This window comes from Alosa alosa, chromosome 2 (genome assembly GCF_017589495.1).
Source record: "Alosa alosa isolate M-15738 ecotype Scorff River chromosome 2, AALO_Geno_1.1, whole genome shotgun sequence".
Lineage (NCBI taxonomy): Eukaryota > Metazoa > Chordata > Actinopteri > Clupeiformes > Clupeidae > Alosa > Alosa alosa.
In genome coordinates, this window is record NC_063190.1 from 11,614,700 (window position 1) to 11,631,705 (window position 17,006).

The 17,006-nt window shown below is 41.5% G+C and overlaps 1 protein-coding gene across 3 annotated transcripts in view; it reads left to right on the forward strand.

Moving 5' to 3' along the window:
- The window catches only part of LOC125291166 (cell adhesion molecule 2-like), a 231,256-nt gene extending 215,008 nt beyond the window's left edge, over positions 1 to 16,248 (forward strand). For 2 of the 3 annotated variants that reach the window (XM_048237763.1, XM_048237764.1), the window contains 6 exons: positions 5,479 to 5,640; positions 6,683 to 6,773; positions 7,071 to 7,249; positions 9,034 to 9,138; positions 15,464 to 15,586; positions 16,083 to 16,248. In XM_048237763.1, the coding sequence (XP_048093720.1) occupies positions 5,479 to 5,640; positions 6,683 to 6,773; positions 7,071 to 7,249; positions 9,034 to 9,138; positions 15,464 to 15,586; positions 16,083 to 16,198 (776 nt within the window). In that variant the 3' untranslated portion in view covers positions 16,199 to 16,248. The remainder of the gene's footprint in view (positions 1 to 5,478; positions 5,641 to 6,682; positions 6,774 to 7,070; positions 7,250 to 9,033; positions 9,139 to 15,463; positions 15,587 to 16,082) is intronic. The other variant, XM_048237765.1, reaches the window with a different exon arrangement.
- The last annotated feature ends 758 nt before the right edge of the window (positions 16,249 to 17,006 follow it).

Sequence of the window (17,006 nt, forward strand, 5' to 3'; positions counted from 1 at the left end):
ACAGAACCTTAAAATCAATTCTATAGGAAACAGGGAGCCAGTAACACAGGGCTGATGTGTTCCCTCTTCTTGGTCTTAGTTAAAAGTCTAACAGCAGAGTTCTGTATGAGTTACAATTTCTTTGCTTTTTTGGGAGACCAGTAAAAAGTGCATTTCAGCAGTCTAACCTACTGATACAGGCATGGATTAATTTCTCTGCATCTTGTTGTGTTAAAAAAGGGCACACTTTGGCAATGTTTCTCAGGTGGAATCTGGGTAACTTTACTGATATGGGGCTTGAAGCTTAACTCTGTATCTAAAATGACACCTAGGCTTGTTACTTTTAATTTGACTTGCAGGTTCCCAAGATTATTAAGAACGGTGTCTCATTTTGATTTTGGTCCAACCATCTCTTTTGGTCCAAAATTCTCTACCAGTAATGTAGGTTTGAAACCAGTTTAAAACATTATCAGAGAGACTAACCCATTTTGCAAGGCGGTGAATTAAAACATCAGCATGTATGGTATAAGTATAGTATAGTATTTATAAGTATAGTATACTTTGGACTTGCCGGTTTGAACCCCAACCAGTAGGAAGCGGCTGAAGTGCCCTTGAGCAAAGCACCTAACCCCTCACTGCTCCCTGAGCGCCGCTGTTGTACAGCTCACGTGTGTGTGCTTCACCTCACTGTGTGTGTTTCACTAATTCATGGATTGGGATAAATGCAGAGACCAAATTTCCCTCAGGATCAAAAGAGTATATATACTTATACTATACAACCAAAACTATCGTAGTTTAGTTTTAAAAAAATATTGCTCATCCACTGATTAATAGAGGCTAAGCATGTGAGAAGAGAGCAAAGCCATCTGGGTTTGTTGGCTCCACAGAAATATATAATTGGGTATCGTCTGCATAGCTGTTGAAGTTTGCATTATGCTGACATATGATGTTTTCTAACGGAAGCATATATAGGGAAAAAAGCAAAGGACCAAGACAGCTCCCTTGGGCCACACAGGAGGGCAAATCATGTTTTACAGACACATGATCCTATAGACTGACATACTGTGAAAATCTCTGCCAGTAATGTAGGTTTGAAACCAGTTTAAAACAGTTTAACAGACCAACCCATTTTGCAAGGCGGTGAATTAAAACATCATGGTCAATGATGTTGAATGCTGCACTCAAATCTAGAAGAACAAGGATTGAAACTTTACAGTCATTTCCTGTGTATAAGCCGCATTGTGTATAAGCCACAGGACAGTGTTTTACGCAAGTTAAAAAAAATGAAACTATATTAATACCATATTAACTGCCTCCGTGTATTATATTATTATTATTATTATTGTATTATAATGATGCTCACAAGCCCCAGGTGCAGCTCGGTCAGATATCAATCATATTTGTGGAAACATTGGTATGGGTGCTTGTTAAGACTCTCATGAATCAGAGTATGTTTGTATGTGTTTATGTATTTATTTCTTTTTTTATGTTGTATGTCTTGCTGTTGGGTCTAGGGCCTGTAATACAGTTTACATATAACCTCATAGCTGAAGAAATTTTGCAAAACCAATGTATAAACTGCTGCTAGTTGGAAAATTATGGTATTTAACCATTTTTTACTAGGGCCGTTTCTGTGCTGTGATTTGATCTAAAACCTGATTGGAATTTTTTTCGAGAATACTGCTGTCTTTGAGGAAGGTATTAAGTTGATTACAAACAACTTTTTCAAGTACTTTGCTTAGGAAAGGTAATTACTTTGCTATAGGCCTGTAATTACTCAGGATAGTATGGTCAAGATTTGACTTTTTTAAATAGAGGTTTCACGACAGCGGTTTTAAAAGGATTCAGAAATGTACATGTTTCTAATGAGGTCTATTGAGAATAAATGGAGCCAAACTATCATATATGTGTTTGAGGAATCTAGTAGGGACTGGATCCAGAGCACTCTCTCTCTCTCTCTCTCTCTCTCTCTCTCTCTCTCTCTCTCTCTCTCTACTCACTCTATCTGACTATTTTGTGTGTTGCCTATCTGCCCCTCTGTTCCTTTCCATCTTTCCTTCTCTCTCTGGCCAGGTATTCCTCATGCTATAAATCTGTCTCTGTCCATCTCCTCTTCAGAGGTAGCCTTCCTTTAAAACTAGTCATACATTTTTTAGCTGTGCATAAAAGCTTGTAGCGGTTGGGGTTTAGTCCAGAGGGGCTGCTGTTGGGGTCTGTCTGAGAGTCCACAGACCAGCTGACTCATCCATCGGCTCTAAATGTCTGGGCTTGACTTGGAATTAGAAGACACATTCAGCGGCAAGGAGAAATGACTGTTTCTGAAATAAATATGGCTTATAGAAAGAAGAATATTGACGTGTGACGTTGAGTTTAAAAAAAAAAAGATTTTTTTTTTAGATTAGTTGATTAGTTTAGCTTGGTGTCATTAGATAAAATCAGAACTGATTGGGCTGAAGAGCTTGAGATGGAGATATCTGATGCAGCCTAGGACTGTGCTCAGAGTAGAGTTAATGGAACATCCTCCTGTGCCCGCCTCAATGATACACTGATACAGTTTAAAGTCTTCCATCGAATTTATTACACCAAATCAAAACTGTCCAAAGTCTATCCAGACATTGATGACCGCTGTGACCGCTGTAATTCAACTTGTCCAAAGTTAAGAGACTTTTAGTCGTCTGTTTGCAAAACTTTAAATGAGGCATTTGACACCGACATGAAGCCAAATGCAGAAATGGCCATTTTTGGTGTACTAGTAAGTGAGGTCTTAATGACCACCAATAGGGGCAGCCGTGGCCTACTGGTTAACGCTTCGGACTTGTAACCAGAGGGTTGCCGGTTTGAACCCCGACCAGTAGGCACGGCTGAAGTGCACCTAACCCCTAACCCCTCACTGCCCCCCGAGCGCCGCTGTTGTTGCAGGCAGCTCACTGCGCCGGGATTAGTGTGTGCTTCACCTCACTGTGTGTTCACTGTGTGCAGTGTGTTTCACTAATTCACAGATTGGGATAAATGCAGAGACCAAATTTCCCTCACGGGATCAAAAGAGTATATATACTTATACTTATACTTATACTTATACTTATACTTATACTTATACTTATACTTAATAAGAAAAATGTGTTTGCCTTTGCCTCCCTTTTGGCTCATAGAAGGATGTGGAAATGTCATCGACCACCGAATGCGTCAGTCTGGCTTTTAAAAGGACCTGATGCTATTCCTGAAATCAGAATAAAATAAATATTTCTCTAGAGGATCAACTAATACATTCCATAAAATATCCATCCATTGTTGTCATACTTTGAGAGGCTTAACACTCTCCCCCCAGATAATGTAAGGCTTTGGCCAGTATGCACAATTGTGTTGTCTGATACCTGATGTGACCTCTACACGGAGTGTTCCCTCTCTCAACCTCTTCCTCCTTTTTTTTTTTGTTGTTGTTTGTTTGTGGCAGTATATTGGTGGAGTGGGTGGGATGGGATTGATCCAGAAAGAAGAAAACAGAAACCAAGAAGAATGTCAATGAAGCAAGTCAATATTTAGAATGAAATAAACCTTTGCGACAGCTTAGTGTCAACACCACATACTGTAGGTGTTTGTTTCATGCTAATGTTAATAAACCTGTCAGACCTGGTCTGAACAAATAGCTCAGGGCGCTCATGTTGCCTTGAGCTGCATCTCGGCTATTTATTTATTGACTTCAGAGCCCAGAGCCAATTCAAAACAATCCATATTTGTGAATGTCTCGCTTGCGTTTCCTACAGCAATGTGAGTGTGCTTGCTGACATGTTGGCCAGTGACATACGGTGATATGACGGGGGGGCGTAGATAAGGACCAGGGTTTATGGAAATTCACTTCACCCTCAGGAAATCTGCAGGGAAAAAACAAATCTAGAATGACAGCATTTCAAAAGCATTTCTTTATTTTACTTTCCTCAGAGAATGGTATTGGCAGTTCGTAAACTATTGTTTTGTAAAGAGCGACACCAGACACATTAGCCCTTTGCACAGAAGAAATGTCCATAGGAAAGGCAAAGAGTATTTTATAGATACTGTTCTTCAGCTTCATGTGAATCTAGTCACAGCAAAAGGCTTTTAGCCTTTGTCCCTTGTAATTTTACTGAAGAAAGTGACAGATGGTGAACGCACAGACGTTTTGTGTTTATTTCTTACTTCTTCGTAATTAATTGAGTTATTGTATCCTTTTTTCTAAAAAAAAATTCCGCTCATTTTTATCCAATCTTTTATAATAAGCCTCTAATTGTCAGATAAGCGTGTCTGCAGCATGCCTGAGCACCATCTGCAGTGAACACCAGAGGGGCTAGGACAGCTCTTCAGCTCTCCTGAGTCCTCACAGAGACGAGGTGAGGAAAGATGCAGATATATGAATATACATCATTTGGAGGAACAGGCAGAGGAAAGTATTTGGGCCTGCTGATGGTTAGGGATGATTTCATTCTGAGAGATGGTTGATGAATTTGAGAGATGTTTAATGACTGCTTGTGTCACTTGGAGTGTGTCACCATCCTCTATTGAGATTATGTTTTTTTTTTTCTATTCAGTCAATGTCATTGTGCTTTTTGATTATTTGTTCAAGTCCTAACTGTTTTTCAACTTAAGTGTCAAAAATATCTTCAGATTCCTAATGCATTGTGTTACATTACATTACATTACATTACATTTGGCTGACGCAAGCGACTAACAACATAGTAAACAGTTTAAGTTTTAAAGCAATTCTCAACAACATGCTAGGATCAACAAGACTTATTGTAAGTGGTGCTATTTATTTGATTAATCTTTTAAAGTCTCTTTTTCCTCAGCAGTGAATGTTCAATTCTTGTCAGTGAAACTTGTCTTTAGCCCATAAGACAATTCCAATTAAATGTTTTAATGTAAAGTTAAGGAAAGCATTGAAAGGGGGAAGCTTCCTGTGATGACTGTTAATGTCTCCTCTGATTCAGCCTTAATTTGAAATGGGGGAATTACCAATGCTGTGCTTCCCTAAATGCACTGATTCAACATAATGACTTCCTTTGATTGCTTTCACAGTTTACATTGTTGCTGTTGAGGCATGAAATGGTTGCATTGTCTGAACCCCACTCATCCCTCAGTAATGCATTAGCCTCATGACAACTAAAAAGCAATTTGCACCGTTAAGACAGGAATCCCTTGTGATCTAGAGTCTGACACAGACAGAATATGACGTCTACATTCCTTTTTATGTCGCAAATACCAATACCATGGGAATACACACTTAATAAAGCAGCTTTTGTCAGAGTAGGTTACCGAAATGAATTAGATGGGAATATAGAACCCACTGATTTGTGTTATTACCATTGTCATACTAAATACACTAATGGTAGTGTTTATCATCTACACCAAATGATTTCCCTTTAACATTTCATGTACATTTACACACACACAACTTAACACTGAATTCACCCTCCAGTGATGAGACATTGAGGGACATCACTTTTAATACACTGTCCATTTTTCGCCAAGGTGTGAAGGAGGTGAATTTAAGTGGCAAGACGTACACAGTGAAGAGCTCGCTGCAGATGAAGGTGACCAAGAATGATGACGGGATCCCCTACACCTGCCAGGTGGACCACGTGTCCCTGGCCTCGTCCCCACAGCAGGCCACCGAGGTGTTGGAGGTGCAGTGTGAGTACAGATACACCTCACTTCCTCTCTCACGCTCTCTCCGTACTGTACATCTGAGGACCGTCTCGACCTCTCTCTTCTGCCCTCTCTTTACCTCCTTACCTCCTTACCTCTCCTCTAACCTAGGGGCAGCTGTGGCCGACTGGTTAACACTTCGGACTTGTAACCGGAGGGTTGCCGGTTCGAACCCTGACCAGTAGGAACGGCTGAAGTGCCCTTGAGCAAGGCACCTAACCCCTCACTGCTCCCTGAGCACCGCTGTTGTTGCAGGCAGCTCACTGCACTGGGATTAGTGTGTGCTTCACCTCACTGTGTGTTCACTGTGTGCTGAGTGTGTTTCACTAATTCACGGATTGGGATAAATGCAGAGACCAAATCTCTGAGTCTTTATACTTATACTTATATACAGTACAGTAACCTTGGCCCTAGTCCACTTTCCATCCAAACATTCCAACACTGTCTTATGAAATTTCAAAAAGGACTCTCTCTTCTTAAAGCATTCCTTAGTCCAGTCAAGGCAGTGCTCAGAATTCGATGTTTGGCCCTGATTTTGAAGGTCGGCGATGTGCCAGCGCAGCTCAGTTTTCCTGATGGCCAGAGTGCTCAGCGTTGTTTCTGTCCTTCCCACTCTGCATACCTGACTGCACTCACCAGCACCACTCCTGATTAGCTGAACACGCCTGATTGAACTAATCAAGAGCATTACAATCACACTGACCACTGCCTTTACACAGGACCTGAATGTAAAGGTCCATGCTAGGAGCTTAGCATGCCTGGAGCAGGGCCAGATAGCATGTGTAGGCATGATGAGAAGCCCAGTGTTGGGGAGCACATTTTGTGGATGCTTTGATCCACTGAAACTCAGACAGAGAAAGACTGGATTTGCACTGATATCAGACAGTGCATTCTCAAAGTTGTTCAGACAGACACCAGTGTCCTCGGAGAGCCTTTGGAGAGAGTTTGTGACAGTAAAACTGCATTTGTCTCATGGGGTAACAGCGTCTGAGTTAGTCTCGTGTGGTTTTTCCTTGTTTTGCCCTAGATGCCCCCCAAGTGCAGATTATACACATCCAGCCATTCCCCCAGGAGGGGCAGTTCCTGAAGCTGGAGTGTGTGTCCAAGGGAAACCCTCCGTAAGTCATTGTGTTGCCGTTCCGGCAAATTAGACATGATTCCTCGGAGTAGAACTTACTTTACTACTGCTGTGTAATTTTGCTAATTAGTACATCGTAACACATTAGTTATCAGGTTATAAGAGCACATTGACTTTCTGTACTTGCATGACTCTAAACCGTAATCCTATAGTCTTTATAAATCTAAATCATGTTCAGTTGTGTGCCATTGCTCAGTATGTTATGCAGTACTTTGTGGTCCAGCTTCCTTGCAACACAGGTACTCTTATAAGTGTGTGTTTCCATTCATCTATGTAGGCCAGAGCCCGTTCTGTGGACCAAAGATGGTGGTGAGTTGCCCGACCTGGACAGAATGATTGTGGAGGGCCACGACCTGACCTTCACCTCCCTCAACAAGACAGACAACGGTACATACCGCTGTGAGGCCAGCAACCTCCTGGGTACAGCACATGAGGAATACAAACTAGTAGTCTACGGTGAGTAGCCAGCGTACTGCACACAGAGACATACTGCTTGCGTTTGATAACCCTGTTTTTGTTTTACAACCTTACAACGAAAGGATCTTTACTGTACATCTCCTACAGATCTCCAGCAGACAATACTGTTTAAAAGGAACATGAATAACTCTAAATTATGACCTGTTTCCCGTTGCTGTAAAGTGATTCATAGCAAGGGGAAACATTAAGCATTAAATGTAATGGATATATGAGTGGTAGACTGGAGTCTAAGTATAGAACACAGCGTTACTTTTTTTTAAGCTTAGATGTTTTGCTAACTTTTTTCTGGCTCTATGAGCTGAATCAGAGTTGAGTGATTGCAAGATCTAAGAATAAAAAACACAGTAAGACTAAAGTTTCTCCTGGCTAAATGTGCATATTGATCAACAGTAAAACAGATTACAGTGTATATAGCATAGACATCTGAATCAGCTCCATGTGTATTAAATCAGTAATTGGCACTGCAGCAGAAGTTTTAACAGTATATGTTTAAAAACAAAACTAAGTCTGAGGCCGAAGGAAGCACTGTCAGGTTGTTTGGGCAGGAAACACACACACACACACACATAAAGGAGTCTCATATTCTCCCCTCTCTTGATTTTGCATCCCTTTTTCTCCTGCTAAGGAATGTAATTAGCCTTTTTGGCGGGCCAGGAATCAACTTCTTGACTCGTGAAAATGTCAGGACAACAGCACAGCACAGATAACTGAAGCACTTAATGATGCCGGTTGCTATGAAAGTGACAACTTCACAGGAGTAGAAGGGGGGTAATTGGCTGCCACAAATGTGCTGTCTGTGTGCTGAATGCATTAGCCACTGTCTTCTCAAATGCCACTGCATGTTCTTTCCCTCCATTACAGTAATAATTAGCACACATGTGCCTCCTTACCATGGCCTTCACTGCTTTAGACTATTTTACAGTATATTGTGCGCTAAAGGCAAAGACAGTGCATTTCACAATGCTAGCGCCCATTGAAGTGGTAAGATGATGCAGATGCTTTATGTCAGAGTTTGCGCTGGGAGGAACACAAGTGTAGCCTACTGAGGGAAATTTGCTGTCCGTAGAACCTTCTGCTGTCTTTTGATATGAAGGGTGAGTAGCCAGTGACATACTCAAGGTATCGGCTTTCATTAGCTTTATTTAAACCTGTAGGATCTCCTTATGATGCCATTAATAAAATCTCCCTCTCAAATTCATTGTTATTGACAAAATGGCAGCCGTGTTTTGTTGAAATATTGCTTTGCTTTTCCTCTTCCATGCCCTGTTAAAGTTAGCGCTGTGTAGGCGTTCCTTTACAGAGTGCCACCAGTCTGCGTGAGCAGCACAATATGTCTCCCAGTCTGTTGCCTTGCTGGCTCTATCCCCATCCATTGTCATGCAAGAAACGCTGTGCTTTTAGTCTTAACTTTCACTTTATCCCTCATAAACCTAGGATTTCAGACACCTGGTTGTGAGTTGTTGCTTGTTGTTGCTAAACACCTGAATATCCCTGTAGATTTGTCAGTTTAAAACATTCTATTTGTGTGCTATTCATTTTCATTGTTTGTATATTTATGACATTGTTTACATTTTTTGTCTGTCTGACATGCTCCTTACATAGCCAATATGCCTTGTTTTGCTTTGATTCTTTGTTTTTGTTAATGTTCCATTTTATACATATTTTTCCTTGTTTTTGTCTTGTGTTGTCTGTCTGTTTGTTTTTTTCTACAATACTCTGTATTGTTTTGTGTTGTTTGTTTATGTTGTTGTCCCATTGGCCAGACGCCCCCACTACCCCGCCTCCATCCACAACACCTCCCCTTCAGCCCACCCCACCAGACACCACCCCCTTCATAGACACCAAGCACGCCAACCCTGCAGCCACTGGTAAGAGAGGTACTGGACAACACGCTTCCCTCCAGCTGTAGCTACCCTGGAGCTGCCTCCATCCTTTCCCTCCATCTCACTCCCTCTGTCCATCTGCCTCTTCACCTTTGTCACTCTGAACTCTTTCTTTCTTGGGTAGATGTTAGATAGGTCTCTCTCTCTCTCTTTTCTCCTTTCCTCTCTCTCATGCATGCCCCCTACTCTCTCTCTCTCTCTCTCTCTCTGTCTCTTTCTGCCTCCTCTCCACCCAGTCTATCTTCCATTCTTCAGTTTCTCATTCGCTCCCCTCTGTCTCTAATCTCACGGCTCCTCAACAGTTTGTCCTTCTCCTTGCACTTCAGTCACTCCATCCCCTCTTTCTATCACTCTCTCTGTCTCCTTTCACTCCATGCACTCTCCCCCAAACTCTCTTTCTCACTTCTGCTCTCTCTCTCTCTCTCTCTCTCTCTCTCTATCTCTCTCTCTCTCTTTCTCTCCGTCTCTCTCTTTGCTGAGCTTTGCCTCATTCAGCATGGCCCAACTAAACAGAACCCTATCACGCCCCTCTCCAGCTACATCATTCAGGAGCCTTCTCTCCTCTCAGACTCACCGGAGTTTGTGAAGGTCGGCACTGTTGTTTTTCTTGTCATGAATTTCTGTCTCAAGTGCTGGGCCGGGTGCTCTTTTCCACTCTTTACTGTCAAAAAAACTCATTATTCATAGGATAGGATCTTCTCTCTCTCTCTCTCTCTCTCTCTCTCTCTCTCTCTCTCTCTCTCTCTCTCTCTCTCTCTCTTTGTTTTTGATAACATTTTGCAAAATGGCATTGTTTTGCTTTGTTAAGATGGATAATTTGTCGACCTCCCATTCTCCCTGTTTTCTGGTTGTTGAAGGAAGAAAGAGGCTGAGAAAAGAGAAGGTCATACTGTGTTATTAGATCCAATCGTCCAAAGGCAAACTGCTAACTACCAGGATTGTATCTCAGGATCATATCAAATGCTTCTTAGCAACAATAGCCAAGCTAAACAGCCAATTAGACCCTTTTCTGGACGGCTCCAATGCCAATTCAACATCTTGACCATGTTAAACATGTTGAATCGTCCGTAAACAAATTGACAGAGGTTGGTCGGTGTTGGCGGAGCTACAGATGCAGATACAGATACAGATTGACCACATCACAGATAACGATTATGTGTGTGTCTTTGAACTCTGCTAGAGATAAAAACAAGTAAATGATACTCTATAGCTATTTGATCTCAGTTTTAATGCATTATGTGGGGTTCAAATGAATAATTAACAACTAAGATGGCATAACTGTGTCTGTACTGTAGGAATCCATTACCCGTCATAAAGGGTCATCATAGCAGTGAAAAGTAAATTGAAAATAAAGTGAATTTTTTTTTTAGCGTGGCATCCCAATATCATTCAGAAATCAAGGTGAATATCTACACTCAGTGATGTTCTAATGTCAGATAATTGCTATCTCGTTAAGATCCCGACCCCAATGTACCCTAAATTCTGCATTGTAGTTGCTTGGAGACCTAATGAATAAAGTCAGCTCTAAAAAATCTCCTCTCTACTTGTCAAACTGTGTATGAGACTGCAGTGCTAGTCCTCCTAAGAGGAATGCTGACATATAGCCTCAAACCTTCTACCTATACACACTCTTTCTCTCTCACTCTCTCTCACTCTCTCTCTCTCCCTCTCTATCTCTCTCTCTCTCTGTGGTTAGGAAAGTGGCAGGAAGAATGTCTCAGTGTCTCTGAGTTTTATTCAGATGAGCAGTCTGTTTCCTCCATGAACATTTCCATTAGTTTCCTCTCTCTCTCCCTCCCTCCCTCTTTTCTCTCTCTCTCTCTCTCTCTATCTATCTCTCTCTCTCCCCATTAGTTTTCCTCAAGAGTGTCGTGATTGAAAGAGTAGGAAGAAGGAACGAAGGGAAAGTAGAGCCGTCCCAGGTGTAGTGTGGGAGGAGATGAGGACTGGGGTTTGGGTGGGTGGTGGGTGGGGGGGTAGGCAGAGAGCCAGAGGCGCCCCTGAGGTGAGCCCGTCAGGGAGGTGTCGACACGTCCATTCATGTGTCCTCCTTCACCCTCCGTCTCTTTCTCTATCCATTCCTCTCCCTCTCTCCACCCCTCTCTTCATCCTTCGGCAGTGCGGGACCAAAGGGAGATTTAAAAACGTAATTAGCAGCAAAGCGATTAAAATGAATGCATCCCCGACAAAAGTCATTTTAATTTAGCCATTTAACAGTAATTGTGAGTAACTGTCCTGCCATTCATTAAAAACAGAAGGGACAGAGGAGATACTTAAAGGGGAGAGACAGTGAGAGGGTCTCATTTACTGTAATGAAGCCCCCTTGGTGCCCTTTCATTCAGTTCAAACAGTGGAAAAAAGACCTCATTGTAAGAGGGGTGCCATGAGTCAAAGAAAAATGCTTCACCCCTCGAGGACAATGACAAGAGGACCGTGCCCATCATAGCAGATGACTTAGGACTGGAACAAGACCAGATGAATAATACTCACTTCTATCCTTTTACTCTTATTGTTCTCTTTGGTATTGTAATGTTTTTTTCTACTTTACTGTTATAAGCTTTTGAGCTTTTTTTTTGTTGTTGTTGAGAAAAATACAAGTAATACACGTACTGCATAGATCAGGACTGGACCCACACCAGTCAGAGAGAATTAGGCCAGACATTATTATTCCTGGCCTTCTGTTTTTGTTTGGAGAAATCCAATTAAACAGCAGCATATCGAAACGTCGTCTCGTCTTGCGTCTTGTTAGGCACTGACCCAAAAACTCAACTCCCTAATGTGCAGATCTGTTTTAAATAAACTTCCCCATTCTGTAATGCACCCATCCGTTTTTTACACAGTTCAGTTTAAATGACCTGTAAAGCTTTCAATGAAAAGTAGGCTATACAGATATGTATTTTCTCCCCAGAAAGCTGTACTAAAATGTTTGCTGGGAACAGCAAAGCAAAAAATAACTTTGGACATTATATTATTATAAAAACAGTGGCCTCTCAGTGGGAAAATTAGATTTTTTATTTTGCATGTGCCAACCCATAAGTTTACTTTGCGCCATTAGACAGCCCTGTTTGCTGGTTGTCACTGTCTGTGTGGGTGAGCTGAGCCTGGCTGGCCTCCCCACAACTGAGTTAGTAATTATATTCAAATGAGCTCTCACTTAAAACCTGCTTAGGAAGATACCCGATTCACTACAACTCTGCCTGACATAGCACAGCCATATTAGTTTAATGTTCTCCCAACGTGGACTACTCAAAGCGTGTTTTCAATTGTTTGTGTAATACATGTGTTTATTATGAGCATTTGTTTAGTTTGTCCAGTTCCAGTTTTGTCAGATGTCAATTTGACATAGAGGGTATTAATATACTTTTTATTTTTTATTTCCTAAATGTAATTAGTCAAGGTTAGCCACTGTTCTCAGTTCTAATTTCAGAGAGAGAGAGCTTCAGAGTGAGCCCTGCACACCACTTGACCGCTGTCACTGATTTTCTCTTTTTCCACTGCTGTTTCTCAGAGGCAGTCATTAAAAATACTTTGTGTGATTAGAGACCCTCTAATCCCCTCAACATAGCAGTGCTCCTGGGGATCTCAGAGAGAGAAACTGTGGCTGGAATCTCAGCTCTCACCTTGAATGTTTTTCCCCTACAAGGAGAAAGAGCGCAAACCCAAAAGGCTGTTCCAAACAGAACACGCCCCGAGTCCTGTCTGCTATCAGCCAGACTCCACGCAGGGAGCCAGTCAATCACCAGCCTCTCCCTCCCTTCCTTCCTTCCTTCCTCCCTCTCTCCCTCCCTCCCTTCCTTCCTCCCCTCCTTCCTTCCTTCTCTGTCTGCCCTGGGTGAAGGTTTGAGAAAAACCAGCATGTGAATGTCAACGTGAGAAACTCTCAAACACTGTCAAACACTTCTCCTGTTCTCAAAGCGATCACCATTTTCGGCGCCCTTTAGGGCAAGAGAAAGAGAGGGAGAGAGAGAGGGAGAGAGAGAGAGAGAGAGAGAGAGAGAGAGAGAGAGATGAAGATGTCGTATTGGGCGCCTGACCCGATGACAAGTGGGCTGGTAACACCTGGGGCTGAGGGAGGACAGTTGGAAGTCATTTCATTTGAACAGGAGAAGACGGGAGGGATTATAAATATTAAAAAAGGGGATTTGCATCTGCACCAATATTAAAAATCTCACCGACAGCAATATATCTGACCTTATTAAAATATAATGTGATTGGTAACACAAGAAACGTATCATCTTTTTATTTCATTTTTTCCCTTTGCTCATCCCTGTGTATGTGGACTGCAGTGCTGATGGATTCTGTCAATCTATACTGTGCGAGAGGCCATTGAATCCCTCATAGATCAAGCCAAGTTATTCCCCAGAAGAGGGGAAGAGAGATCTGTGTCCCAGAATGGAGGCAGACAGTAATGAAATGGCTTGTATTATTCATATCAATCTCCAGGAACAGAATATTTCACCTTTCATGTTATCGTCGACTGGATGCTCTGCAAAAGGCTACCGGTGTCATAAGATCCAGCAGTGTATCATCATATTCCCCATACAGTGTATATGTTCAAGGCATACAATGTCCATATGTAAGAACACTGAGGTGGTTGTCAGGGGAATGTTGCCTTTAAAGAATATATCAGCTTGGCGCATTTACATTAGAACATTTTTTTTCACTGTAAACAAATAAAACAAATGTTATTCTCTGTGCTCTTATTTCTTTGCATTATACTGTTGTGCTATCCAGGGCTGGAACTGATGAAAAATGCCTGGATGCCTCAGTAGTAACACAAGGTCTCCAGATATATAATCCAATAATAATTGATATTATAAATAGCTACAGTACAAAGTAATTGAGAGTACATGGAAATGTGCCTGACTGAGGCTGTGGAAGAATGTATTAAACAATTAAGGTTGACTGTAATGATTATTCTGATTAATGAGTTTCCTGAGTTCCTGAGGATTAAACATAACATATGACTACTAAGGGAAGACTAAAATAAGGCAGGCAGAAGACAAATTGTAGTTAGTAAGAAAAAAAAGCCAAGAGACAAGATTAACCAAAAAAGACCAAAACAATATACATACACATACTTATACTTTTATGGAATTGGAATATTTGTCCTGATTGTCTAAGGGTGGGGACACAGAGGGCAACTTTTTGATGTTACTGGGCAGTATTGCCAGACAGTGTTGCTAAGCAATAGTGAAGCAAAGTATCCCATCGATATTGAGAAGTAGATTTTTGTCTGCAAAATTTAAATCACCAGTTTTTCCATGATCATCCAGTCAGAATGTTTAAAACAAGAGATGTGATTACCCAGCAATACTGCTCAAAAGGTTACCGCATTTATCATTACTCCTCTCATGATCTCTCTCTAACTTTTCTCCTCTCTTTCACCCCTCCCCTCCTCTCTCACTCACTCTCTCTCTCTCTCTGACAGTTTATTTAAAGGAACCATATGTAAGATTGTGGCCAAAACTGGTACTGCAATCACTTTCAAATTACTGTAGAGCGGTGTATCGCCTCCCCCTCCCCCCTGACTCGAGGTTGCCAACCTGGATGCCGAAACAGTACTGTCTTCTTGATTAGTAGATAGGCTGAGGGTGGCGCATCAGGCCAAAATACAACATGACATGACAAAACACAACATCAACATCAGTTGAGGGCTGCAACTTCACTTTTTAAATGACAATATCCTGGTCAGACTACTGTTGTCAGTGATATAAGTATTTGAAATTAACATGATTTCTTAATGTCTAGTGACATATCAGGGCCATTTTAGGATTAATTGAAATACATTTCTTACATACGGTTCCTTTAACCAGCTGTAGTGTTTAGTGGGTAACACTTTACTTGACAGTATCGACATAAGAGTGACATGACACTGTTGTTTATGACACTTTCATGACAGTGTCATGTCACTCTTATGTCGACACTGTCAAGTAAAGTGTAACCGTTTAGGGTTTAATGACTTTGTTCACAGGGAGTAGTAACATTTTACTTGTGTTTTTCTTCTCTGGCATGTCCAATCATTGGATTCTTTATCCCTCCGTTTTCTCTCTCTATCCCTCAGTTTGTTTTTCTCTCTCTCTCCTCTCTCACTCACTCACACAAACACACACACACATACAGTACACATACACACACACACACACACACACACACACACACACACACATACAGTACACACACACACCACATTCACGCGCACACACTCACGCACACGCACACACACAGAACACTTGCATGCACATTCTCTCTCAAACACACACACTCTAACAAACATTCTCACTGTCTCCCTCTCTCTTTCCTTCCACAGATCCGAATGCACTGGGGCAGCACAGCACAGACCATGCTCTGATTGGTGGAGTGGTGGCCGTGGTGGTCTTTGTGACACTCTGTTTAATTATCGTACTGGGGCGATACCTGGCCAGGCATAAAGGTGATTACTCATACACACACATACACACACGCACATGCACATAGGCGCATATGCACGCACACACACACACACACACACACACACACACACACACACACACACACACACACACACACACACTATCTAGTTCCTTTTGCATGCCCTGCCTGTTATGGTAATGGTTATGTTTACAGTATTTATTAGACATTTTTTTTCCAAAGCAACTTACAATAACATTAGAATAAAAGCCATTATGTTTTAGAATAGTTAACAACAGTAAAATAACAGTATTGTGTGTTTATACGTTTACAATAATTGTACTGTTACTATATGTACTTTGCATTGGGTTTAAAGTCAGAAACATCTAATAACATGTAATAATAAGTGCAAGTACTAAATGCTTTAATTGCAACAGTCAGAGTAAAGTGGGGCCTATTTTTGACAACTGCAAAAACACCTTGTGCCTATGTGTAACCCATGGTAATTGTGAGAGTGCGTAATGTATTTCCTGAAACAGGAACATATCTGACAAATGAGGCGAAAGGTGCCGATGATGCCCCGGATGCCGACACCGCCATCATCAACGCTGAGGGCAACCACGCGTCTGAGGAGAAGAAAGAGTACTTCATCTAGAGCACAGGAGCAGAGGCCGTCGGCACAGAGCTACACGCCATGCAACATGATGGGGGGGAGGTAGGGGAGGGGGGTAGGGGGACTACCACATACCAGTGAACTACTTGGTCTTTCATTATTTCTGTCTCTTTCTTTTCTTCTTCTGCTTCTTCTTCTTCTACTACTTCTTCTTCTTCTTCTTCTTCTTCTTCTTCTTCTTCTTTTTAGTAATTTTACCATTTGCCTTTGGTCTGTTTTCATTTGATGACATGTTTTACCACGGCATTGGGTTTGTCTGTTTGTTTGTTTGTTTGGGCTCTAAACTGCAACTGCTTCACTGGTAACTTTGTATGGGCACCTGTAGCTGCGGAAAATGTCACCTTTTTTATTCACGTTTCTGTAACAATTGTAAGAGAATGAAATCAGACATTTCTAGAGCTGCCTATACATTATTGTTTCAAACATATTGACCCTTTCCTCATACAACCTCAGCACATCCACATTGACACAGTGCCTAAATATACAGACCTCCCTCCCATTTTAACGCCCCCATTCAGTTACAGCATATGTCTTCTGTCTTGAGTTGCTTGCATCTTCTTTACTGTTTAGTAGTATTTATGATTTGGTTCATAGATAAATTGTATGGAACCATCCTTGTTTTAATGTAGAGATTTTCTTGCAAGTATAGTACATTAAGGAGTTTTGTATGCCCATTTTAGTAGCTGGAGTACAAAAAGTAGAAGCAAAGAGATGTTCACCAGATATGAAATACAGAAAATAATCAAGTAGATCAACTGTTTAATTGTTACATAAGTGAGCACAAAAGAGT